Below are 25,259 nucleotides of genomic sequence, written 5' to 3'. Positions count from 1 at the left end.
GGGGTAAACCCATTGCAGAGAATGAACAGTACTTGTTTTTAACAGTGAAAATCTTTATTGGGAAAAACTGTGCAGCAGGAAATCTGGGAACGGATAATGCAGTCAAATAAAGAAAAACAGCAGTTTCAAAGTTTGATCGCCAGGAGGTCCAGGATTCATAGACTGTGTATGTTATTGCTGAATTTTTCTTCACAAGACCATACCTCCACCCATTATCTCCATCCTCTGGGGGAGGGAGAAAAAAAAAAACTTAGTTTGCCCTTATAGTATGCTTGTTCATAAAGTAGTACCAAAGAGAACTGAAAAAAGCTTACCTGAGGCGGTTCAATGAAGGCTAACCAATCAGAAGAATGTGTAGGTAATAGTCCCATTGACTGACACTTGTAGATGGCCAACGCTGACCCCAGGAGGTTGCCAATGAGATAGACCAGTCCCTGAAGCCATTGCTGACTGGAACTCTCCAACAACTTAAAAGCTAGGGGAGGAGTCAGAAGATGATGCAAGCAGATGCAGTAGGAAATGAATGTATTCTGTACTAAATATTTGTGCATAGTTAGTACCCATGCAGTGTATCAGAAGTATGCATTGCACTGAAATGAGATACTGCTACTCACTGGCAGACATGGACATAAGGGCTTGGATGGGCCTCCAGGCCATCATGCACACCATCATAATGGGGAAGATGGAGATAGTGTTGCCAGACATGTACATAATAAACAGATTCATTGGAATCTGCTTCAGGGGACCCAGGGCCACATCCCAACACCTCTGGGTTGTGGAGAAAAAGAGGGTTAACACACAGAGACCAACCACGGCATCCTTACAGCCTAGAATGTGTAAGGCATGAACTGCTACTTTCAGTTTACTTTGCCTGTGCTACTTGATATAATAGGTAATGTCGAAATTGATGCAGCTACTAATTAACTAATAACTAAATACAAAAACTCCAGTACCTACAGTACCTAGTTTTTATCAGTTAACTCTCGTGGTGGCCTAAAAATCGACATCCCAAAGAATTGTGATTTATAAGAGAGTCGATTTTCCCCTCACCTCTAAACCATTTGTTTAAGCAGTGACACCCTTGCATAATATTTTAATTACATCAGCACAATCACCTTTTCCACCAAATTCCTATCGGCCTCCTGGACACTGGTGTCAGGAACAGGCTTGTCTGAATATCCAATAGGGTACAGAGTGTCCCCTTGGCTGCTCTGTCGGTCACCCCGATTTCTTCAAGAGAGCAAGAAAGGAGGATAAAACTGGAGACATCCACTTCCTGCTTCAATACAGTCCTATAGCTTCAGCATGGCAATCCAAACTTTACATTTACCGGTTCTACAATTAACATGTACTAGCAACTTAAAATACATTTTACATATTGGCCCACCCTCCTGCTAAGGTAAAGATTGTTTTATTTATTTCCAACCAGGATCTAAGCACGAATAGAATCACTCTCAATTTAAATAAGGGAAATCTGCATGGATTTTAAAGTTGACAACCAAGGTTTGCTCCTACCTAGTATTTCCTAGACTCATCTCCAAGGCCCATTTCATTCTTCTAGCCCCGGCCCCTCCTCGTGTAGACACCGCTCCTCCAGCGTGTCCCCCTGGAGACGCCATGGCAACCTTTCCGAGGACCTCGGCTAACAAAATCCGGCATTTTCATTGACGCGGAACCAGGACACAAGTAAGGACGGCGATCACGACTGCATTGAACTGAAAGATTAACACAGCACTGGAAACTATACTGAGTCCCTATCTAACCATGAACAGAACATGATTAGTGAAGACTTTCACTGTATTTGGTTCGGCACTGAATTTTGCGAACATGGCCTCCGAGACCAATCCTGGTCAAATCAAAAGTCCCGATAAAAAACGCGACTACTCGACTTCAAATGACTTACACTAAAAGTGCTAGTAGATTTAAAGCTATAATTTTTTACAGTTGCCATTTACGCAGTCTTTTGCATATGCACAGTAAATTACATAAGGAATATGACACAATATGTTGTACGGTGTTCATCCTTCAAAAGAGCATATGGGAAACACCACCTTCGAATTAACAGTAAGCTACGGACACACTCGAACGCTTATCCTATAACTAGGTAAAGCCGACATCAAACATTAATCTAGCACAAATTCCGATACTTAGATGCATCGTTAATCAACAGTCAAATGAAAATTAAACGCGGACACTTCTGTAGCTATTCGTCTAAGGACATCCGTTTTAAAATAAATAGGGCACTAATTCATGATATGATATACCTTCAAGTAAGTGATTTTCAGCCTCGTCTTCACGGGAGTTTTGATTTATCAAAAGACCGTTATTCAGAAATGCATTTGAATTGAAATTAACGGTAAATAAAACTGACAATCGTCAACCGTCCTCTTCCCGATTTGTCGCGGATGATGACGACAAAGTGCTGTTGTCGCGTGTATTTTACGTCATAGCTATCAAATGTTGCAGGCAAAACGAAACACTGAAGTCGTAATTCTTGTACTATCCTATTAAACGGTTGTCTTTATTTAACAGTAGTCACAGGACAACACATGTTAAACATTTGGATTTTATACATCACTAAAAAGTTGTTAAAACCATCAAAAAAATAATGTAATAAAGAAAACCACATAATTTACAGTCAAAATTAATACTGTTTAAAGTTTAAATTAATATTTTAATCTTTGCTCTCATTTCCATTGCTCATAGTTCTAGGGAGCAACGTTTCTGAACAAAACACAGGACTCCAAAACAGAAATACATTTTGTACATTTTTAAAAATGTGTGTGCTTATGAGTGTGTGTACTCGTGTGTGTGACTTGGTGTCCTTCGGTGCTGTATTTATATTTACATGCATACTGATTTTTGTATATGTGCACACGCCTCTCCGTGTATCACTTGTACAAGCTTAGCTGGGGATTGTGGTAGAGGCACATGTACGAGTCACAGAGCAGCCGCCTGGCTGCACCGTGGAGGGAGGAGGTCTCCAGTTTACTAAGTTCCCCGTCCGACTGAGTTAGGTACTGTGCCACCTCTGGACATGCTTTCACTTGGGGCACATTGAAGCCATTTTCTCCACCTGGAACACACAAGAGGAAGCTGTATCTGCACTCTAACTAGTACAAATGAGACACTACAGTATCCAATGGGGACACCACACTATTTACTTTCTGAGAATATTTTTATCAGTCTTTAATAGTAATCTCCCTCCTTTTTAAATAAAAATTTTACATCAACTAATCAATCATTCTTATACTGTAATATTACACCATTAAACACCAGGAGAAAAATACAGTTCTATAACTAGCACTGTACATTTATACATTTTAGTGAAACCTGATTGGCTGAACAGCAAATTTACCTTCCCTATCAGCCATGCTGTCAAAGAATAACCAATCAGTGGGCGTAGGTCCACAGCGTACAAAGCTCACGTAGTGGCTAGTCTGGATGCACGTCACTGCAAACAAAGACATTTGCTGGCGGACGCCGTGCACCGGTCCTGCCCAGGGCCCCCCTGGCACTCCCACCTTGTCTGGCTTGTGAGAGAGACGCTTCCTGTGGTTGTGCACCTGGAGTAACACACAGAGACAGTGTTGTGAGCCGGCAGCTGTCATGCAGACATGACAGTTAAGTGAGGCTGCCACATGTGTTTATGGCAGATGTGGCGCTGACCTGTAAGGTAAAACCCTGATAGTTACCTGCGTGTTGCAGATCTGGCAGTACTGTTTGAGGCAATTCGGTTTGATGTCTAGGTCCTCATAGCACTGTGCGCACTCCCATTCTGCTACAGACTGACAGATACTGCATTCCCTTAGAGCTGGGAATGTACAGGGACAGTTTTTTTCTGACTGGGACCAATATGACACAATCCATAGTAGAAAGTGTATTATGAATATAAACTTAAAAAACACTTACTGTCATCCAGAAGATCAGTGATATCAAGAGTCAAGGAGGGCAGGATAGCATCAAACATTTTGTAGTCCTTCCCAAACCTGGGCATCAATAGTAGCAGGCAGGATGGAGCCTTTGTGCCAGAGGAACAACAACCAATAACTATCAGAAAAACAACCGCATTCCTTTTCGTAGGTATCTGTCACAAGTGTCAGCTCATGTAAGCTGGGCTGCAGGGAAAGCATGCAGCTGGATGGGTTACCTCTGCAAATTTCAGCCCAGCGTGCATGAAGGAGGTCTCTAGCAGGATCTGTACAGTGGCAACCCTCACAGATTGTCTGGTGGAGGGTGACAGCGGGGGGGATGCAGCATTGGGCAGGGGGAAGAGCTGATACAGGTGACATTCCTGAGGCTGCCTGCTAGCTGATCTGAGAGACAGCAGAGAGGTGGCTCGACAGGAACGTGCACACAAGGAACCAACACGGATCAAGTCTGTGTGTCAAAGAGCTGGGCCAGTGGAGGGGAAAATCAAATAAATAATTTGTGTTGATATTTTAAATTACAAGTCATTACTAGCACGTTAAAAGGCACCTGAAACTGAATTATAATAAATGTGTATGTCTTATATATATGCATGCGCGCTTAGATTTGATAAAGGGAGACTTAGAAGGAGACAAAGAGTTACCTAATCTTCAAAAGAGGCTCAACCCGCAGCAGCTGGAAAAGTTTATTAATGAATTCTTCTGGGTCTAAAAAAAAGAGGGTGATACGCTCAAGTGAAAAAGAAAGCGGTGGAACAGATGAAGGTGAGACGGACACAGACACAGGTGAAAGTGAGGGAACGGACACAGACACAGGCGCTGAAACACACGGTGAGGCCTGACCTTTCTCTTGGCTGGTGAAGCCTGTATCGGAACTCTCTGCTTCCAGCAATCTCCGCAAGGCCATAGTCTTACTGGCGCAGACATACCCATGCCTGTTAAACACATGTCTTAATATTGTATTCATACATTTGTGAGGAGCCTTCGTTCATTTCTATGAGAAAAAACCTAATCCAAACAATGACAACCGTAACCCAGCTCTACTCGTAAGTATAAGTAACCAAAGAAAATACAAGACTACTGGCATTCTAGGTTTTTTTGTTTGCAATCACAGATTTTTATAAAATTGAGTTTCCCCTTGTGGGACAGAAAAATGGTCCCCAAAATGTTAAAATAACAGATTTTTATCACATTGTGGGGACATTTGATCCCCACAATGCAATATACATATAACCCCCCCACACACACACACACACATACACTTAGTGGCCAGTGCAAATGCTTACTAATGCAAACATGCTTGCTTTTCCAAATAATAATTCATGTGGCTGTAACTGAATGCCTATCGCATTATAACGCCTAAGATACCTGACCGAAGCGAATGTGATCATGGTATCATTATTGGTGCCATTCATGATGGTTCCAGCACCTCAGAATCAGCCATCCAGCTTTTTTTGTTTGTTTGGTTTTTTTTGCACCGACCTGCGCAGAGGATTGACAATCTCACAGCGCAGCAGGTCCTGGGCGTGGCAGCAGTGGGGGCCATCTTGGGGCCGTAAGGGCCATAACAAGGCTGAGTCTGCTGAGCTTGAGCAGGAGAACAGACTGGAACCGAGAGAATAAGCGAATATGAGGAGAGGAAGACACGGGCTGCCAGGGAAAGGTTTCACTGAGTTTCTGCTCAGGATAAGAGCTTAGAAGATGGAAGATGCATGGATGCATAGATGGAAGCAGACAGGAAAAGCAAATGCGCCCCTCACCTAAAGAGCGAGGCGTCCAGATAGCAGGAGTTCAGGTGGCCCTGTATGCCTTTCTTCCAGCCTGTGTAGCGTTCCTGGGCCAAGACACCATAGAGCGAGGGCGTGTTCTCCTCCACACGTTCACTGCTCCAATCTGCAAAAGCTGGAGGATGGGGCATCGTTATCACTATGCAAGTCAGTGCATGCCATTAGCAAGGTGTTATTCAGCCACAGAAGTACCACTGACTACATGATAACAAAATCACCATCTTCAAAATTGCTTAGGTCAGCTGAGTGCCTTAGTCATTTTAAAATAGCTTGTAGAATAAGTACAACCTAGGCGATTCAAGCCTTTTTGGGAGCAGGGCATAAGAGGGGCCTTAATTCATACAGAATGGACAACCTTATCATTAGCCAATCATATGGTTTGAATTGGTGAGTGACAGAGGAGGGGGCACTCCGGAGGCCAATCAGCTTTCAGCTGGGGCCAGTGCTCCTGTTGTCCTGCCCCTACATATACCCCTGAAGTACAGTAAACCTACTGATCACGCTACACCTTCTTCTCAATTCTACCTTCAGCTGAGAAAAAGCCCTGCAATGGAATTTGGGTGTAGGCCACACCTATATGGACCTCCTTCGTTAGTCCTCCATTTTTTAAATGCTAATGTACTGTGACTCGTTTAAAAAAAAATCTAATTTCATATTACAGTGATAAATGTATTAATGTATATGGTCATGTCTGGTTTACACAAACAAATGTTGCTTTAGACCAAAAGTAACATAGTGTTCATTATATGGAGCTAGCTGAGAACTCTGCAGGGGCGTAGCGCACCTATGGAGTTGCACCGCTGCACCTGGTTAGCTGGTGTCTCTGGGGCAGGGAACCGTGAGTCGCGCCTACAGTTCCGGAGTTTGACAAATAGCCCCTTGTTGGCCGGACAACGAAAGTAGCGTTCGCCTAGGTAACTTCCATCTGTCGCCGCGGTTAACTCCTGGTCCTGGACAAGACGGGGCAAAAAATTGTGCTCTCTTACATAAAAATATCTTCACTTACAAAACTGAAGAAAAATAACAAAGGAAAAAAAAATCAGATGTTACTCCAAATTTAGTTAAGGATATTCAGACGCCTCAAAATCAAGGCTGCATATATTAGCCTGACAGCATCTCTCTTTTCCAGTCATTACAGCTATTTGCTTTCCATCTAGACATACAAACACATATAAACAAGCAAAAGACTGAAACAAAAAAAGAACTCTACACAGTCTAGATCGGGAATCCCCAATTCCCTTCCTGAAGGGCCAGAATCCAACACAGTTTGTAGATATCCCGGCTAACACCCACCATAACCAGCTAATTACCAGGTTTAGTAGGTATGTTTGAGTAGGAAAATCTGCAACCTGTGTTGGATTGTGGCCCACCAGGACCAGAACTGGGGAACCCTGATCTAGATAGACACAAACACAGGGACAAAAAGGTGGATAGGGGTCTCACCAGTTCCAGTCCAGCTACAGGCTCTGGGATGCCACTGATTTCACCAATCCAGCGGATTACCCCATATAAAGGGGGGTCATTCACCTCAACCATACAGCCCACCTCTAGCCCCATTCCCGTCGCCCCCCTTTCACTTTGGACTTCGTTGCGTTCTGGCACAATCTTGGTGGGAGACCGTGGGCAGTGATATGATTGGTCAGTGACAGTAGAGGAGGATGAGCCTTGAGGCTTGGTGACCAGTAGGGATGAAGCATTATGGGAAGGCTTGGGGTTGGCTGTGCGTGTTGGAGACTGGTGGGTCCTTGTTTCATTGGATGATGGATAGGAAGGGGACACTAAGTAATAGGGAAAGAATGAGAATTAAAGAACACAGACAGAGCATGATTACGGGTGTAACCACGGTAAAAAGGTATCATACACACTACCTGGAGCCTGGCAGTGAGTCTTTAGTGACTCTGCAGTGGGTGGTGCCACACTTAGGGACACTTTAGCCAAAGGCAGTAGGTGCCCATACTGGGGGGAGGGCACAGCACAAAGAAACTCCCCCTTAAACCAGCCATCCCACGACCCCACAGGGTTGTCCTGCACAAATACATGCACAGATATGACTGCTTGTGCTTCTACCATAGTGAAAAGGAAATGCTGAAAATCTGAAACAATACTAACCAATAGGAGTCCCACGTATGGTTCTGTCTTCCCTGGCAAGAGCCCAATATAGCGAACCTCTCCACTAACAGGGTTCTGTCCCATGAGGAAACACACCCTATGCCCAACCTGCAATTGGGGTGCTGAGCTGATACTGGGAATGGAGTCAGTTGTGCGAGCCTGGATTGTGCTCTGGGTGGGACCGTATTCACGGACACATGCCAAAACAGCGTCTGCATTGCTGGTCCGAGATGACCGCGGGAAAATTCGACTGGCCGCCACAAAGACACCACAGCCTTCAGGACAGTGGAAGAACTGGTGTCCCTTATAGGACCCATTATTTGTTCCCCTCCCCGCAGCCGGTGACTTGAAGAGGTGAGAAATGGGAGAGAAGTTAGTCTTTATATCTCGCATAAATATGCTGAACAAAAAAGACAAATCAAGATAAAAATCTGCTAATGAATATCATAGGCAAAAGCTTAGGGAACTTGTCGACAGAACTGTCCCTTACCTTCAGCTGAACTCCGAAGTGCACTGCAGCACTGCCAGCTGTCAGTGGACCCCGGTACCGCAGCACCCCATCCAGTTCGCCCAGCTGTCCCACCTGCACCCTCACCTCTGCTCCAATAGACAGGGCAGCTAACCGCTTCAGTCGGTGGGGCTTAAAAAACAGCTGGAAGCGGGACTCGGCATCTACGACAGCCTCCAGCAGTCCTGACAGTTCACCTGGTACATCTATTAGCACCTGTTTATCAATCTTAACAAGCGAACCAGAATCCAACACCTAAAATGAGTGAGTAGGAGTTATTATGTAATACAGGGTAGCAAACTATTCTGTTAATAGCTTAAGTGTGTTGTACTTTTCTGTTAGGTTGTACAGTAAAGGAGTTAAACTCTACTGGTTTATGTGATAAGGCAGGGGTATTCAATTAGATTTTTCATTGGGCCAAATTGTCATACGGCTTTTGCCAGTGGGCCGCACATTTCTCTGTATTTCTTGTATTGTACCCCATTAATACAAAGCACCACTGCATTTTCAACATTTTATTTAAATGAGTCAAATAGCATTAACCACTGGCTTCTAGTGCAAATAATAAAAACTGCAAAACATAGCCAGCTTTAATTTTAACAGACATCTGAGTCACAAACTCACAGTGACAGTATTTGCTTTTGCTTAAATAAAATAAAGCCTAGAAAACAATAATTACAATTTTGTGCAAATAAGAGCAAATGTCACAGTCATAAACTCACATAAACAGTAATAACGATATCATATTGTACAAATAAGAACAAACATAACTTCAAAAAAATCACAAACAAACTGCTGACTTTTAAAGTCTTGAAGTGCCTCCGCACATTGTATTCTTTATTTACCGAGCATATGACAAGACAGACAAGGCACATGGGTTTTCCCTCAGCATTTTGTATGTGTGCATACTTATCAGTCCACTCGTTGTTAAATTTTCTATTTTCGCTGTCAACCTTACGTCTTTTCTCTTTTGAATGCGACATGTTCCCGCTGTTGTAAACTGTCATAAACCTTCCATCAAGAGCGTAAACAGCTGCGCGACGTCCCGTAAAATGTTATAAACTGTCGCGCTTACAGTTAAATCGCAGCTATTTAATAAATAAGAGGTAGTCAGCGGGCCGGTCCAAAATGACTGATGGGCCGGTTTTGGCCCGTGGGCCGCCTATTGAATAGGGCTGTGATAAGGTAAGCCGAGTGTGTCATTTTACAGTGTAATACAGTGAAGGACAATTCGTTTGATGTAGGGAGATTCTATTGTTAAAAATTATAAGGGTGTGATAACAGCTCACAAGTGAGTTATCTAGACAAGCTTACCTTCACCCAAAACTGATCACCTTTTCCATCCTCCTGCACCTGACATAGACTCCCCCGTGGCAGCCGAATGGCACCCTCCAGGTGATCCTCAACTTTATAGTCGGAATGTACCAGATACATCTTCAGGGGGCGATGCCTCCTGCTTCGTTCAGTGGCTCCGGACATGAGCGTGTCGTCCAAGGGTCATAACACTGAGATCTAAAAACAAATGTTAGTGTTAATCCATCTTTCGCCCTTTTTATTACAAGGAAGTAGTTGATACGTCATCGCTGTTAAACGAGAACAAACTGCGGAGAGCGACTGCTTCTTAATTACCAAAAAATTGTTGAAACCATGAAAAGTTGTGTTACGGATAATTAAAAATATATTGACACTTAAAATGTAGTAAATACGGGTCGCCCACCCGCAATGATAATAAGAAATTACCTTATTTGTGTGTGTCTATTATAATGATACCAAAATCATTACGTTCGATTTACTTTGCAATAACTTAGCATACGCCTTAGCTGTCTTCCTGTTGAGAATGTGGAAACGAACGAACAATTCGTTAAACCTCGGTACCAGCAAAATACGTAGTGATGTATTTAACATTTAATTTATTAACGGTGTTATTAAACATATTCTTACATTGCTGGTAGTCTCCCTGTTCTCCTACTTTTACAATTAAAAATCACAAAAACAAAGCCCATCGTCAAAAGCAGGAAATGTTTGATAGACATCAAAAATAGCCAATGGCATCTCAGAAAAGTTTTGCACAAGATTAAACTCACCAATGGGTGTGCGGATTTCTGAGCGGGGGAAATTCCACTCAATCTCAATCGTTATAGGTGAAACTTAACGAAAGGAAACGACTGAAGTGTCCCGTAAAATGCGTACTTTAAGACTCGCGCTCATGCAAGAAATCTTACAGCAAATTATTATAAAATCTACATATTATTATTATTATTATATTAAATCTATATTATACAATTAGCTACATCAAAAGCTTTGGGGCAGTTCACAAACCCTATAGATTTACAAGGTAAATGCGTATGCAGTCTTGTCTCAAACAGAAGATCTCAGGCCAGCCAGCTGACCAAAGTTGGCAGCTGTGAAACTCCGTACTACCGATGAAGCAAATTACACAGTTGCTCCATCTTATTAAGGTGTTTTCTTAATGTAGTTACCAGAAGGGGCCTCCTTGTGCACTACTGTAAGGGCTAAAATTCGTTTTAATTCACAAATATAATATCTGCTTCCTTGTAGGGCACATGCGTGCACACAATATGTGAAATTCAGAGATGCCAGTTTAACCTAACTGCTTATCTTTCAATTGCAGTAGTAAGTCAGTGCCAAGAAGGGAATCTGCACAGCACAGAGAGAACATGAAAGTGAGACAACCGTTGGGCCCTTGAGAAAGGCCCTTAACACCAGTTACTCCAGAAGAACTGGATACTGACTGACCCGGTGCTGTAACCTGCAAGCTTGCTGTCATTTGTACATGTTTGTGTGTCTCATGGACAGTTTAATGGGATACGTGAAAAGAAAATTTCTCCATCGCAATGTAAAGTATCGCTATTATTATTATATCAATATATTTAGAATAATTATATATTTATATTTAGTCATTTGAGAGTCATTTTTGTTCAAAGCAACATACAAATGAGGCAGGTGATAGACATACGTTGATTAAAGAGTCAAGTGTTGCTGAGCTCAACCTCCAGTAACTGATCAGAAATAAATGTGCACTTAGAATTAATGCAACTGGTTTAATACAAAATTAAATATTTATTTTTCTATTCATTTATTCATTTAATTTAACATTCACATACTCAGTGCTTGAACCGGATAAATGTCCTTCATAGAACAGTGTTATAAAGGTAGGGTGGATATTCAGGTTCTGACAGGACATACTAAAAGGGTACAAAATATTCAAATAAGACTGACCCACAGAGAGAAACCTATTTTGCCATAAAACATTTACTTTTTTCTGAGATTAAATACATGACTACAATTAGAGCACAATGTAAGTAAAACACGACCACCTCAGTGTTCCCATGATCTGCGTGGTTTTTTGATTTCAATTACCATTCAGCAACCAGCAACCAGCAAGCAGCAACCAGCAACCAGCAAGCACGCAAGCACTTATTGTTCATTCTGCTTCCCTGATGTTTAGCTCATATTTAAACATAGTATTTTTTTTTTTTTTTTTTTGCCTTTTGCTGTCAGATAGCATCCTGTCCACCCCTAAGCTAAGCTAACTGAGGTATATTATAATGGTTCCTGCCCTGCTTTTTGTAAAAGGAAAATGGTGAAGCAAAACATAATTATGTGGTTTCATCCAACAGAAACAGGTCATTGTGCCAAGAGCAACATTCCCATCATTCTGTACTTTGTCTATTCTGTACTTTTAAGCTTGTTACATTGCTGTCTCTTTAGTGAAACCACATTGCTCTGTTTACAATGATGCAGCCTATTATTCCATCCTTCCATTTTTTTATGCCTGCTTGTCCGATTCAGGGTCATGGGAATCTGGAGCCTATGGGTGTAAGATAGGGAATAACCTAGGGTGAGGTGCCAACCTTTCTCGGGGCCCACACACAAACCTATGGGCAATTTGGTAGGTCCAATTCACCTTAGCATGCTTTTGGACTCTGGAGCACCCGGAGGAAACCCCACAATGACACAGGGAACACATGCACACACATACAACCCCGGCAGAGACTCCAATCCCAGCCCCAGAGGTGTGAGACAACAGTGCTAACCACTGCACCACCACGCCATTCACTTTATTATTATTTTACCTATTAGCTTCCAGTTTTAATGTAAAATTATTTTCTAGAGATAAATTAATCAAAAAGCTTCAAGTAACTAATGAGCACAACTGCAGTGTACTGCAAAAACTCAGTCTCTCGTCCAGTACACAATCAGGTCCATCCAATCACTCTTCAAATCTTTGGTTTTTGCAGGAGCTTTGCCCACTGACACACCCACTGATCAACAGTGATGATAACTGATTATTATTCTCAAGTTCCAGTAAAATAAAATGTCAGTGGTCAGTGTTGATGAAATAGGTGGTGAGCTCTCCTTTTCCCTTGACCATGATGACTCCCCGCAGTGTCACGCTGTAGCCCAGAGACTGGGCCACCTCTGCTGTTTCTTCGGTGACCTACAGGGGACCGGAAAAGCAGCCAAGAAGAAAGATCAGACTCTGGTCATGCTCCTGAGTTCATTCCTGCCCCCTTCTCTTTAATTTTCTGACCTGAATTTTGTCCAGGACTCCAGTACTGTCCATCCTGCTAGCCACATTGACAGCATTCCCCCAAATGTCATATTGGGGCTTGTGGGCACCGATCACCCCCGCAATCACTGGACCATGGTTTATTCCTATGAGAAATTGTAAGCAAAATATTATAAAAGGATGTATTTCAGTTTTCTGACTGCACAGTGTGCTGGGTATGTTTATCTATGCTAGGTATGTTTATCTATATAAACGTGAAGTGTTCATGGGCAACTATGAATGAAACTGAACATGGAAAAATAAGACATAAAGTCAGAATCATGAAATCGGCATGTACACACCAATCCTGAGTTTGAAGTTGTTGAAAGAATGTGTGTTGTTTAACTCCAGCTTAGCCATCAGAGCTAATGCAAATTCCACCATTGAGCGCACATGGCTGTTGGAGCCATTGTTTTCCTGTAGGGGGCAATGAAGAAACACAGAAAATACAAAGAACGCAATTTAATTTTCAGGTTATTTAAAAAAAAGACATTTTCACTAGAGAACCCACAATCAGAAGTTGAAGGAATAACTATATATTTTTAAAATGATGAAATCCACTAGATTTTAATGAATTAAACATTGAAAAATTAAGAAATGCCTTAAATTAAACAAATTCAATTCTTTTAAGTATGGTAATTGCAATTGAAATAAAAGAATTTGCTGTTGTATTTAATGAAATGCCAACAACACTTAAATATATTTCATACAGGCCTGGATACAAAATTTCCTTTTTAAGTTCTGCAGTTACTCTCACTACTTTCATCTTTGGTTTGCTGCTATCACTGCTCACTTTCTTAGGGGCCACAATTACTGTATCACTAAATGCACAGAAGGTAAAGCACCAAAAAATGACTTTGAACACAGCTTTTGCACGTCAGCATCCCAGTAGGTCCGTTTGCCTTTGTTTCAGCCCATCAGAGATGCGTTTGAATCCATACAAGTTACAGTATGTCTATTCTGTATTGTTGTGTTCCGAGTTTTCAGTCGAGTTGTGGCTAGGTTTTTCTCGACTGACCTGTCCAAGATCTGAATTCCACAGTTGAATGTGTCTCAACCCATACAAGATATAGCAGGAACAGTCCAGTTCCAAGATTTTGGTCGAGGTACAAGTCAAAAAACAATTCAACAGACTGATGTCGGAGTAGGTCAAGTTAAGAAGCGTTCAAGTTCCAAGGTTCTACTGTATATTCTTGTAATTTCGAACAGTAGGTGTGGTAAATTATTAATGTAAGCTAAAGCCACACCCTTCAATTAATTTGATTATATCATTATGTCATAACCTTTCACTGCCATTCAGATCCAGTGAAGAATATATATGTAGTATATTACAGTGACAAATAGGTTGAACTACTTTCCTTTCTTTCTCTCAATGACCAATATCATGCTCTATCTCTTTTTGCCTCCTACCTTCTTCTCTTCTCCTGCTGTGACAGTCAGCCCTGCAGCTGCCATGTAAGTACTACCAATAGTTTTAATTTTTTCCACACTGCTGAACTTTGGCTTGGACAAGAGCTGAAAGAACGGGAGACAGAATTCCAAAATTAATTCCTGGCCTAATAGTAAAATGGAAAGAAGTATTAATAACCGGCAGTCCATACTTCATCGAAGTCGGCAATTATCTCATTGAGAAAGCGAAGGCACTCCAGCCCGTCCTTGTTCAATGAACTCTCGCTGTAGAACTCTTTAAACTGAGGTACTGAAGCGAACATCACACAAACACAATCGCAGGATTGACTGTACAGGTCCTGAAAAGCAACAACATACTCTTTACATTAGCAGTAGAATTTAGCACTGATTTCATCCCCTCCCCCCCAACTACTACCATACTACCTAGATGTCTGATAGTCTCTTAGAACACCTGTCTGTGACTAATCCCCCGCCACTGGTTATTAATGGCTTGAATGTTATCGACACCACTAGCAGAATTCCTGGTACAGCTCCTCAACCTGGGTTGCCAGTGGTACAGCCGTTCAGACTGTTGCTCGACTGCATCTTGAACACCTCACCTGATTGCGGCGATTCTTGCCAATGAAGACGGAGGCTACATGAGCAGGCAAGACATTCTGTAGGAGCAGCTTGTTGACATTCTCCATTGTCTCCATCTCTTCACGCTCTTCCTGGAAGCACTTCTGCAGGAGAAACTCCACGCGACACACCAGCTCATCCTAAGAAAAGTGACAACCATCATATCAGATTCAGGGAAAGAGAGAGAGAGAGAGAGAGAGAGAGAGAGAACCCACAGTCATACCACGGACAATACAATAAGGCTCAGGCTTCAGGAGGAAACAATGATCATTTGGTGCTGTAGATGGATGATCATATACAAACAGACGCAGCTTAAGTTACCTTTCGAGCCAGAATTAAGGCGGTGAAGTAAAAGATGAAGAGCCAAACTCCAGCTATGATCTTAGGCTCCTTCAGGACACCAGGTCTGAGGAAAACACAAAGTTATGCTACCAAAATGGAAGCACAAGTCTAACTGTTATAAAAAAATGGTAATATCACCAAGGGGTTTGGGGTAGGGGGGGTATGGACAGGAATGACATCGTACTGGCTGGTGTTGCTGTAGAGCTGGTACACGTAGCAGTCAGAGCGAGCGGCATAGACGCAGAGGAACAGGGCCAGGTAGACCACCAGCGCCAGCGTAAGCAGGAAGACTTTGACCTCCAGGCAGGTCCGCACAAACACGATCACGCCGAGCATGGCCAACAGGCAGCAGTACACGTAGTACTATAATGACAAGCATATGTCAGCTCATGTGGGTACAACCTCTGAGTTTTCCACCTACATTCAAAGGATTAGTGATAAGAACAGGCTAAGAAAGGAAGAGGAACAGGTGTATTTAAAAATTCAAAATTCATTCAAATTGATTCAATAATTACAAAATCAATAGTATTTTATTAGTCCTTTCACCATTGACTTGAAATGTTTGGAGGCTTACTGGAATTCCAGTAGCTGCTTGACAGTTACTGTCGTTATTATGAGTTTTATGACCAAATGTCACTATGTAATATAGTACTCACAGGCACTGTGTAGAGTTGGAAGGCCTCTAGAGCTGTTGCATTCTGGGATGTGGAACAGCTGGGCTCCGGGAGAAAGAACTTGTGAGACAGAAACCACATTCACAATCAGTATGTTTTGTCCATGATTCTGTGTACCTATTAGGTACTATCTATGGGGTAGAAGTCACTATTGAAGGTAAATAATCACAGATCTGTTTCTGTTGATAGATAAACCAATTTGCATGAACAGGCACATTAGCACCTGCAGGTGAACATTCGTATCTATGTCCACAAATAATGATTTATCTACATAAGTTATAACTGGCGCAATGCACTTATGTGTGGTATAGTACATTTCAAAGCAGTATACATTAAGTATTCCAGAACATGTTAGCTCTTTACAAACTGCAATAGAAATGCTGCTAATTATTTACTTATACAACCTATCTGAGCTGGAATATTAACGTGTGGACATGTGGCTCAGCGGGAAGGGAGTTAGACATGACTGATTAACTGAGTCAACCGGGATCTGACTTACAAAGTTGAGAATGGCCATGAGCAGTGTGATGAGCACACAGAGGAAAACCAAGAGCAGCCGTAGCGCCGCCCTGCTGGCCACTCCCTGAGATAGCGAGGGAACCCACTGAACACCCTGAGGCATCTTGGATCTCCATCGCTACCAACAAACACACGTGCAAACAAATACACACATTTACAAAGGTATAACATAATGTGGAAGCCAAATCCCAGCGCTACTGTGCAATGCTGCAGAGGTAAAGTGTGACACATAACCAAGGGCGTAGCTAGGAAATCTGCCCCCCTGACAAAGTGTCATCAGGAGTTCCCCCCTCCCAACTTTATGCATAATTTTACATATTCAAGGTCCCCTGTAAAATGCTGGCCCCCCTGAATCTCCCAGGACATCCATGCCCCTACTGCACCCCTGCACATAGCATTACCTTCAAGTACCCCGTGAAGACAATGAGGAGGAGAATAACAAACACGGGAAAGGTGACACCATATGACACGGCTATGGCAGTGTTCCTGAGAGAGAGAGAGAGAGAGAGAGAGAGAGAGAGAGATAAAGGGACTTAGCTGCATTGCCTGGAACACAGATAATCTTACACTGGAAGTTACCATTCATGATGCTACTCAATTTGATCTCTTAAAAAGGAAGCTGCACACATTTTATGCATTGTAGGAGTATCACAGTGCATCATATTCCTGCTTTCCTATTGCAGAAAGATGTCTGTCTGTCCATCCACCCATCCATGTCCTGTAACCATTTATCTAATTTAGGGTCACAAGGAGTCTGGAGCTTATCTACGCTACAGGTGCAAGGCAGGGAACAACCCAGGATGGGGCAGCAACTCGTCGCATACTTATACACCTATGGGCAGTTTGGTAACTCCAATTAACCTCAGCATGTTTTTGGACTGTGGGGGGGGGGGGGGAACTAAAGCACCTGGAGGAAATCCCATGATGACACGGGGAAAACATGCAAACTCCACACACATGGGGCCATGGCGGAAACTTGAATACTGGTCTCAGAGATGTGAGGCAACAGTGCTAACCACTGCACCACCATGTTACCCCAAAAGTGATTAATTTTATTAATTTTATTATTAAAATCTCAGAACTACTTGTTATCCTGTAGCTAGATTGAGAATCCTTACAGACTGAGAATGGTCTGCATAGCAAGTCATACGACAGTAGAACGAAGCAGAAATCGACCATATCAACAAGCATTACCCCTCCCTCCCGTCCCGCCAGTGCTGGACAGGGCTGACAGGGCTATGTGAGGTGGTTCCACTTACTTTGCTGACACCAGCATCTGGACCACAAAGAGGGTAGCAAAGATGAGAGCCAGGCAGCCGACAGACAAGTGCAGCTCCCCCACCTCCGACAGCCGGTACTGCAACACAGGCAAGGTGACCAACCATGCAATCGGCTCAGGTTTATGTACCATCACATAGCTGGGCGCTAGGACTACTGTCGACGCGGTGTTATTAGTTATTGATGCATTCCTAACACACTATAAATACTGTATTAAAGCCACATAAAATACATGAAATTGGGAACACCCATGCGATTCTCACCTGTCTTTCCGTTTTAAAGTTATTGAACAGCAGAGTGAGCCAGTTCAACTTCTGTTTCCTCCACATCTCCCTGAGAAAGAGTGAGAGGCGATAGACAAGTTAGAATCTCTTGTGGTTTTTAGCTGAATCCAGAGTAATCAAAAATATTTTCAAATGAACTTTATGTTGTATTTCAAATGCATTTCAATGTCTTTCTTAGGAGAAGGTCACATGACCCAGACTGTAAACAGACTCACTCTTCAGGGTCCAGAGAGTCCAGTGTGTCAATGACTCCATCTTCCGTTCCCTGGGAGTTCTCCCTGTGACACGGAGAGAGGGAGAAATGGAAGGAGAAGAACAGAAGAAGAGGGTGGCTTAGTTCACTCTCTGCAGGTCAATACTGGAAACAAAACAAGGAAGTTGACTTATGAGAATATAAGAATTGTGAACCTCATAAGTGAATGAGGTATTAGTCTTTTATGTGGAATGTGGAATTATGGTGATTGTGTTATAGTGTTATTTTTGTGACTGCAAAGCAAATTTACCTTTGGGTACGAATAAAGTTGAACTGAACTGAACTGAACTGAATTAAAGTCTCTCTCTTTATTTGTAGGAAGATATAATAAATTACCTGTGCAGGACTGTGTGAGGGGCTAGTCCCTCCTGAAAAAAAACACAACTAAACGTGAAACCGGTGTTGAGCATCACACACATGCAAACATATACACGTGCCCTCACAAATATGCAACGCGCAGGCCCTTATAAACCATGCATGCATGTTCCCACACACACATACAGGTAGCTAGTGGGAGTATCTGACCGTGGGTTGTGGTTCTGTGAGGCCAAAGGCTGGGGCAGTGGGCCTAGCCTTAGGCTGCACTGGGTGGTTCAGCTCGGAGAAGGGGTTGATTGTCTGCCACGACTGCAGGTATTGAGACATCCTGACCGAAGCCCTGAGTCTCCTGTCATTCGCCCTGGAAGACTGAGAGAAAGAGCAGCACATCTTCAGTGTCTGGAGAGTAAACAGTACAGCGCACTAATGAGAGAGATCGGCAGAATAGTATATTTGCAGTACGGTAAAGTACATAATAGCTGTTCATTACAATCTTAACAGAATACTGCTTAACACTACTGAATAGCTGAGATGTACATACTTTAGATGTCCATGTGGTGGAACCATCTGTTTGTGGGTCAATGACTAGGTAGGTCCTCCTACCCTGCAGGCAGGGGTCTCGACTGGCCCCATCTCCATCCTCCACCTGGTAGGCCCCACCCAGGTGCCTCAATGTGTCCTCCGTGATATGGACCCTCCTACATCAGCAGAGAGATCAGAAAAGTACTGCTGAGATAACGCTGCAGGCTTAGCTTGCTTCTGAAATATGGAATTATGTGTGAGTGCTGCTACCCCTTCCATGATGTGTCAATACTGGGGAATGATGTACTTCTTTCATCTTTCAAAGTCAAAGCTAATATTTTCTATGCCTCACCCTGGTAGACCGCCGGACTCCATGTGATTGGCTAAAGTCACATCATGTGACCAGACGTCATACTGCCACTTCTGCAGGCCAATCACACCGCAGAGCACATTCCCAGAGTGCACGCCCACACGCATGGCGATATCCACCCCTGTGGCCTCCCTCAGTTTGCTGTGAGACATATGGAGAGCATGAGAGGTGAAGCGGCTATGAGGGTTGGTGCACGTGAGATTCAGCTGATGGTGGTAGTTGGCACACTGACTTGATGGCGGTGCACATGTCCAGGCCCATCTGCACACAGTTGCAGGCGTGGCTAGGAATGGGATCTGGCAGGCCTGAGACACAATAATAGCAGTCCCCCAGAATTTTAATGCGCAGGCACTCGTTTTTCTGTAGGGGGAGGGAGTGTGGGCAAAGGAGAGAAGAAGAGGAAATCAGACGCAAAGAGCTTAGTAATGATGCGGAAAAAGACGCTGAGAGCGCTTGACAGCTGAGAAATAATTTTTGTAAGCCACGTCTTCTTACCTTTGCGATGTCATCGAATTTACCAAACAGTTTGTTAAGGACTCCAACCACCTCCTCTGGTGTGCAGGTGCTGGCCAGTTTGGTGAATCCCACAATGTCAGCATAGAGGATGCTAGGAGATTGCAGTCAATGATCAGTGGATGAATGTGGCAGCTGCACTTATTAAACAAGAGTAGCAAATTTGCATTTGTTTGTTTGAGTTTGTAAGGGTAGATGGTACCTGATGTCCTTGTGCTGTTGGATGTACAGACTGTGGAAGTTTTGCTTGCTGTCTCTGCCATGGTATTTATCAGACAGTCGCTTGATAATCTCTGACTTAAGCTCCATGGCAATGTATCGTGGCAAAACTGATAACAGCAGATGCTCCTGCCAGGTCAAGGGTGTCGGTTAGCATGTTTCACCGTAAGTAGTACGCCGGCAATAGTGCACACGTCTGTATACCCATACCTGCTGCCGTTTCTGCAAGTCCCTCCTTGAATGGACCACACCGAACCTCTCGGTCTCCCGACGGGATTTCCGGTGGGCTCTCTCTGTGAGGTGCCGGTGGAAAGCACCCACGCAGTTCACACACAGGAACAGCACGCCATTGGCCACCAACTGCAGGGTTGGATCACATGAAGCAGCTATCAGCTGATGCAAAATGTGGACGGGTGCAAAATATATTTGCACGACTTTCAACCAATTTGAATAAGAGTAGGATGTTAGCAGAATAGGAGCATTTGGAGCGTGTGTGCCGGGCTTATTCAAGCGGCAGGTACAGTGTGGTTTGCCACACATTGTCTGCTGTACAATCTCTCCTTCTTCTTTAGTTTGCATGTGTATTTTACCTGTGGCATGACAAACCGGAAGCCCATGTAATCCCAAGGGTGGGCTGAGGTACGAGTACGCAACCCAACGTGCCTCACCTGCGGAGCCAGGTCGGCCATTTTGGGGCTGGTGACGGGCACGTAGACGCTGATGATGATGATGTGAGATGCACTGGTGCCCAACCCAAACACAAGAGCCCAGGTGAGGGAGAGAGGGAGTACTGTATAGACGGAGAGAGAGAGGAAGAGGAAGAATGCAACCTGGAGAGGAGAGGAAGGGAGAGATAAAGAAGTTGTGTGAAGTACCAGGCAGACACTTCATGAGGGGAAGCTACTCAAGGCCTTCAACAGATTAATCATTCATACATGCATTTATAGCATTCTGGGTAACGCAGTCCACCCTACCCAGGTCTAACCCTTCTGTTGTGTCATTGTCTACCAGACCAGACCCCCCCCAAAAAAAAAACATTCTGCATCTGCAGGGTGCATCTGACCTGCTCCCAGGCGGCAATGACACCACCGGTAAAGATGAAGACGATGGCGATGATGTAGAGTAACGCCCAAACAAAGAGGGCCAGGGATCCCCCACAGCGCCGCACCACCGCTAGCCAAGGTAACACCACCATCAGACCAGTGCACACGCACAGGACCACGCTAACCACTGCCAGTTCTCCTACATGCACATGAACATTCTGGGGTGGGGGGCGGGGGAGACAAACAAAATACGATGAATAAATGTTATGCTGCAGCATAGTGATCATTGACCAGGGCTGGGGCCATTCTGGAATGCATTCATGAATTCCTGTGCAAATCAGGAAATGGAACTGGAGTTGGAATTTAAATCTCCCCGAAATTCAAATTCAATTCCAATCCTATTCCCCATAATTTTTTTCCTAATCTCAACTCCAGTTCCATTTCCTGATTTGGATTGGAATTGATAAGTGTATTCCGGAATGGCCCCAACCGTATCACTGACCACACACTACAGCACATTATGGCATAATTTAAGGAAGTTATGAGATGTACATGCTATTGTATATAATGTGTATATACACCATCTGAGTACAAAAGGTAAATTGGCAGTGGCACAGTCCTTCAGACATCCTTCACGTCTCTCACCCTGTGTGTGGCAGCAAAGATGACAATAACAGCTATGCAGAAGATGATGGTGAGTAGCAGTCCGGCCAGCATTGTGGGCGTCTCCTCTATGGCATGCAGGCAGCCCTTGTACACAGCCCGCAGACCACGCCGTAACACCGCCAGGAACCGCCCTAGCGGCTGGCAGCAGGAGGGACGTGTTCGCCGACTCCTGCCTTCCTCGTCTCCGGCGCTCTCCGTCGGGGATGGAAGGTCCGTTGCGGATGCTACGCTATTCTCTCTGGCTGTAGGTCTGCAATGAATGCTGCCATCACATGAGTCCGACTTGCTACTTGCATTGCTAGTGAGAGCAGTCATTTCCGTCATGTCTGTGTTGACTTTAGCTGAAGTGGCAATACCCAAAAGTGTCTCTCCTCTAGGATCCACAAACGTAGCATTGCCATTGCTGAGCTTGGCGTCTTGTTGAGGTCTGGAGTGTGTTCCTCTTCCTTCGAGAGCAGTATCTGTGCCTTCGGGCTTATTTTTGGCACTGGCAAGGATGTCGCTGGCAGTCTGTGTAGGGGAATGTCCCAAAGGTCTTGCCTCACCTTCCCCATGTTCATCCCCTCCAGGGGGAAGTACCATCTCCTTATCACTGAAGCAATCACCATCTTCTTGCCTGACCTCCATTTTATAAACACTCGGCGCAAATACAGACAGAGGTGTTGTGAAGGTCAGCGATTATCTTCTCTCTCAACAGATCAAGAACAGTTTAAAAAAATAATTTAAATGGGAGGCCAATGTAGGTGATGAGGCAGTGATCGTCTGACCTTAAAAACCACAGTCACACTGTGAAGCAGAAAAGTGCACAGAAAAATCTATTGTATTCCACCAAGGTCCCAGCGATGGTTTGCTTGCGTGACAGGAAGTGCTGCTACTGCTATGACTGGCATGTAGATATTGTATAATCTGTCAAAAGGAAGTGCCAAAATAAGTAAAGCTAAATAAAATCAATCACCAACATCATACAGCTCCATTTTGACCTTCTTTAATGTACAGAATAACCATTTCCACCATAGTGATCAGCACCGATCTAACTTCTTTGTCCACATACCTAGTCAAACAGGGGTGCCCCTGACCTTGCAGATCATATATCAGAAAGCACAGACTTGGTTCAAAATCTGGCAATTACATCAGCAAGCTCCACTGTATAATTCTAAGTTATATTCCTTCAATTTTGCAGCTCTTCTCTGAGATGTTAAACTGTCTTCTTTGTTACACTCTAACCCACAACTCTCATCGTTCTTTTCAACTGATCCATGCTATTTCTGAGATTGGCCCGGTTCTATGAGAGCCTGAGAACCAGCGCTGAGGGTGACGCTGGTCCTGCTGACACAGTGTAAATATTTTTATCTTCTCATTGCCTCCTTTGTGCCATCTCTACATCTCTATCAGTTTGACGTTTCCGCTTTACCTTTTTTTTTTTAAAGTGAAACATTGTTCATACTTCCCCTCTAAGTTTGAATATAGTTTTTTCATATTTAAACAGTTAAGAAATAGTAAGACATTTCAAAATAACCCCAGTATACGGTACCTTTTTAAGGAGACTGCTGCACCATTTAAGCTGTACCTGTTTTGTCCCCTCCATCTTCCTGCATGGATAAATATCTCTTCCTCCTCCCACTCTCATCATTGCTTTATAACTGACCTTTGCCCCCTCGATCCTCTCTGAACTCCCCACCTCTCTCCTCATACAGCATCCCGTTCAAGATTTCTCCATCTTCCCAGCTCTTGTTCTCATACTTTTCATTATTAAGCCACACATCTATTATTTTTCCTAAAGAAGCTGAATAGATAAAAGCATCCAGTAATATAGTGTGCCGAACGGTTCCTGTGCCAGGCATGCAAATACACCAGGGTAAGCGCTTCAAAGCGTGTATAGAGTTACGGTACATAATTTCCATACTGCCAGGTGGAAAGGTGGCTGACTGCCGCTGCGGTTAGACTCCCTTTACGTTCCAGCCACAACCAAAACAGAAAACATGGACTGCAATACGTGGGTCTATTATAAAAGCCTACAGAGGCTATAACGTTTAAGCCATCAAGAAACCAGAAAATATGTATATGCTTTGCATTCGAAACAAAAAGAATAGTGTTTGTATATCCGGTCAAATTCCGAATAGTTCAATGACAACGATAACCAAATGATGTGCATGTATCCAAAATAAAGGAGCCAAAATTAAAGTAAAATGGTCGATCTTCTTCATACAAAAATCAAGTCTGCCACAACTGCATCCTCGGTGACCAGTCAGTGTGACTGGGTTAACAAGCCGCTGGCTACTAAAAATTAATGACTATAGGGAGATCGGGAGAGATATTAATTACAATCGCATACAGGCTAATTGAAGAGGGAAAAAAAGATTAACAGCTTAATGAAAAACCTACAACACTGTACAATATAGATTCTAAATAATTAAATTATGAAAAAAAACAATATGACAGCTTTAGCATATAAATTGCCAAAGCAGTGATAAGGTGGAAAACAATTAACCTACACGAATTTATAATGACTTACCCAGTACTGGGATGACAGATGAATTGCTAGTAAACAAGTCCTAAAGTGGACACATCTGCATGTAAATAAAAGTGTATGCTTTTAGTATTCAACTTCAAGTTTGAAGGTCTATATATTAAAGTAGTACGATTTACGTAACTGCTGCATCTAACTCATCTATTTTGCCAATAATCGCGATTTCCGCCATTTCGTCCTCTGTAAACTTTCTCCCACATATTACACGAAAAGACGCCCATTTGTAAACAGCAACATTGAGTATTCGGCTAATAAACAAAACGTAAAATAATTGCGTTGTTTTCTAAATTAAACGCGGTAAATCTGACTACTTCCTACTTAGTGTAAACTGAAGCTTAGAGTGTTCAAGTGTGTCTTTTGGAATGTGGGAGAAATTGTTCAGGGTTCCTATTTTCAGGTCAACCAGAAAAACCGGATCTACATTATATTTAATACAATGGCTAAAATGATGTACCGACGCGCCTGTCTGACAGTCAGTTTTTATGTGCTGCTTTGTCATTCTCTGTCTATTCCTGTTTGCAGTGGTAGTTAAATATGTTTAAGTCCAGTGCAGTGTAGCCTTTGATAATACTAGGCCTGTTATACAATCAGCAGCACACCTGGAAATTCTGGGCCCCCTGAGACAATGTCACCTTGCTCTCCAACCCCCCCACCAAATTTGACGTATATTTTGACATATTCAGCGGTCCCTGTCAAGTGCTCGCCCACCTGAAACTGTATTCATGCCCCTGTATACGTTCATTAAAGTGCTTTTCTTCAATTAAATCCTTCTTCACGTGACATCCTAGTTCGTCAAA

At 43.3% G+C, this 25,259-nt stretch overlaps 3 protein-coding genes across 7 annotated transcripts; all 3 read right to left on the bottom strand.

Moving 5' to 3' along the window:
* Window positions 1–32: 32 nt before the first annotated feature.
* Window positions 33–2,421, bottom strand: emc4 (ER membrane protein complex subunit 4). 2 transcript variants are annotated; one of them, XM_023836428.2, is made up of 6 exons: window positions 2,265–2,421; window positions 1,516–1,642; window positions 1,116–1,230; window positions 615–768; window positions 315–475; window positions 33–225 (listed from the first exon to the last, which is right to left on the bottom strand). In XM_023836428.2, the coding sequence occupies exons 2-6, from the start codon at window positions 1,617–1,619 to the stop codon at window positions 190–192; spliced, it is 570 nt and encodes a 189-aa protein (XP_023692196.1). In that variant the 5' UTR covers window positions 1,620–1,642; window positions 2,265–2,421; the 3' UTR covers window positions 33–189. The 2 variants fall into 2 exon arrangements, with proteins under 2 accessions (XP_023692196.1, XP_023692197.1); XM_023836429.2 differs by having other exon boundaries at window positions 1,516–1,715; window positions 2,265–2,412.
* Window positions 2,422–2,491: 70 nt separating this feature from the next.
* Window positions 2,492–10,373, bottom strand: cyld3 (cylindromatosis (turban tumor syndrome) 3). Of its 2 annotated transcripts, XM_023836425.1 has the most exons (17): window positions 10,275–10,372; window positions 10,074–10,161; window positions 9,648–9,845; window positions 8,316–8,588; window positions 7,826–8,170; window positions 7,585–7,741; window positions 7,160–7,494; window positions 6,501–6,666; window positions 5,690–5,831; window positions 5,412–5,534; window positions 4,773–4,864; window positions 4,574–4,637; window positions 4,151–4,316; window positions 3,913–4,021; window positions 3,696–3,814; window positions 3,359–3,566; window positions 2,492–3,076 (listed from the first exon to the last, which is right to left on the bottom strand). In XM_023836425.1, the coding sequence occupies exons 3-17, from the start codon at window positions 9,810–9,812 to the stop codon at window positions 2,892–2,894; spliced, it is 2,649 nt and encodes an 882-aa protein (XP_023692193.1). In that variant the 5' UTR covers window positions 9,813–9,845; window positions 10,074–10,161; window positions 10,275–10,372; the 3' UTR covers window positions 2,492–2,891. The 2 variants fall into 2 exon arrangements, with proteins under 2 accessions (XP_023692193.1, XP_023692192.1); XM_023836424.1 differs by lacking the exon at window positions 10,074–10,161 and having other exon boundaries at window positions 10,275–10,373.
* A 1,021-nt stretch (window positions 10,374–11,394) lies between these two features.
* On the bottom strand, window positions 11,395–25,259 carry LOC111856451 (adenylate cyclase type 4). Of its 3 annotated transcripts, XM_023836419.2 has the most exons (27): window positions 25,171–25,259; window positions 24,448–24,502; window positions 21,915–22,841; window positions 21,290–21,487; window positions 20,895–21,056; window positions 20,437–20,586; window positions 20,210–20,355; window positions 19,990–20,101; window positions 19,727–19,854; window positions 19,477–19,635; window positions 19,144–19,300; window positions 18,810–18,971; window positions 18,621–18,652; window positions 18,247–18,309; window positions 18,011–18,080; window positions 17,729–17,826; window positions 16,871–16,955; window positions 16,450–16,587; window positions 15,933–16,010; window positions 15,461–15,639; window positions 15,256–15,340; window positions 14,916–15,074; window positions 14,508–14,654; window positions 14,317–14,421; window positions 13,209–13,323; window positions 12,889–13,013; window positions 11,395–12,795 (listed from the first exon to the last, which is right to left on the bottom strand). In XM_023836419.2, exons 3-27 carry the CDS (start codon window positions 22,560–22,562, stop codon window positions 12,676–12,678), a joined length of 3,621 nt encoding a protein of 1,206 aa, XP_023692187.1. In that variant the 5' UTR covers window positions 22,563–22,841; window positions 24,448–24,502; window positions 25,171–25,259; the 3' UTR covers window positions 11,395–12,675. The 3 variants fall into 3 exon arrangements, with proteins under 3 accessions (XP_023692187.1, XP_023692186.1, XP_023692188.1); XM_023836418.2 differs by lacking the exon at window positions 25,171–25,259 and having other exon boundaries at window positions 24,448–24,849; XM_023836420.2 differs by lacking the exons at window positions 24,448–24,502; window positions 25,171–25,259 and adding an exon at window positions 23,467–24,375.

The sequence above is a fragment of the Paramormyrops kingsleyae genome, chromosome 12, assembly GCF_048594095.1.
Source record: "Paramormyrops kingsleyae isolate MSU_618 chromosome 12, PKINGS_0.4, whole genome shotgun sequence".
NCBI lineage: Eukaryota > Metazoa > Chordata > Actinopteri > Osteoglossiformes > Mormyridae > Paramormyrops > Paramormyrops kingsleyae.
This window is presented reverse-complemented; position numbering and strand designations above follow the sequence as displayed.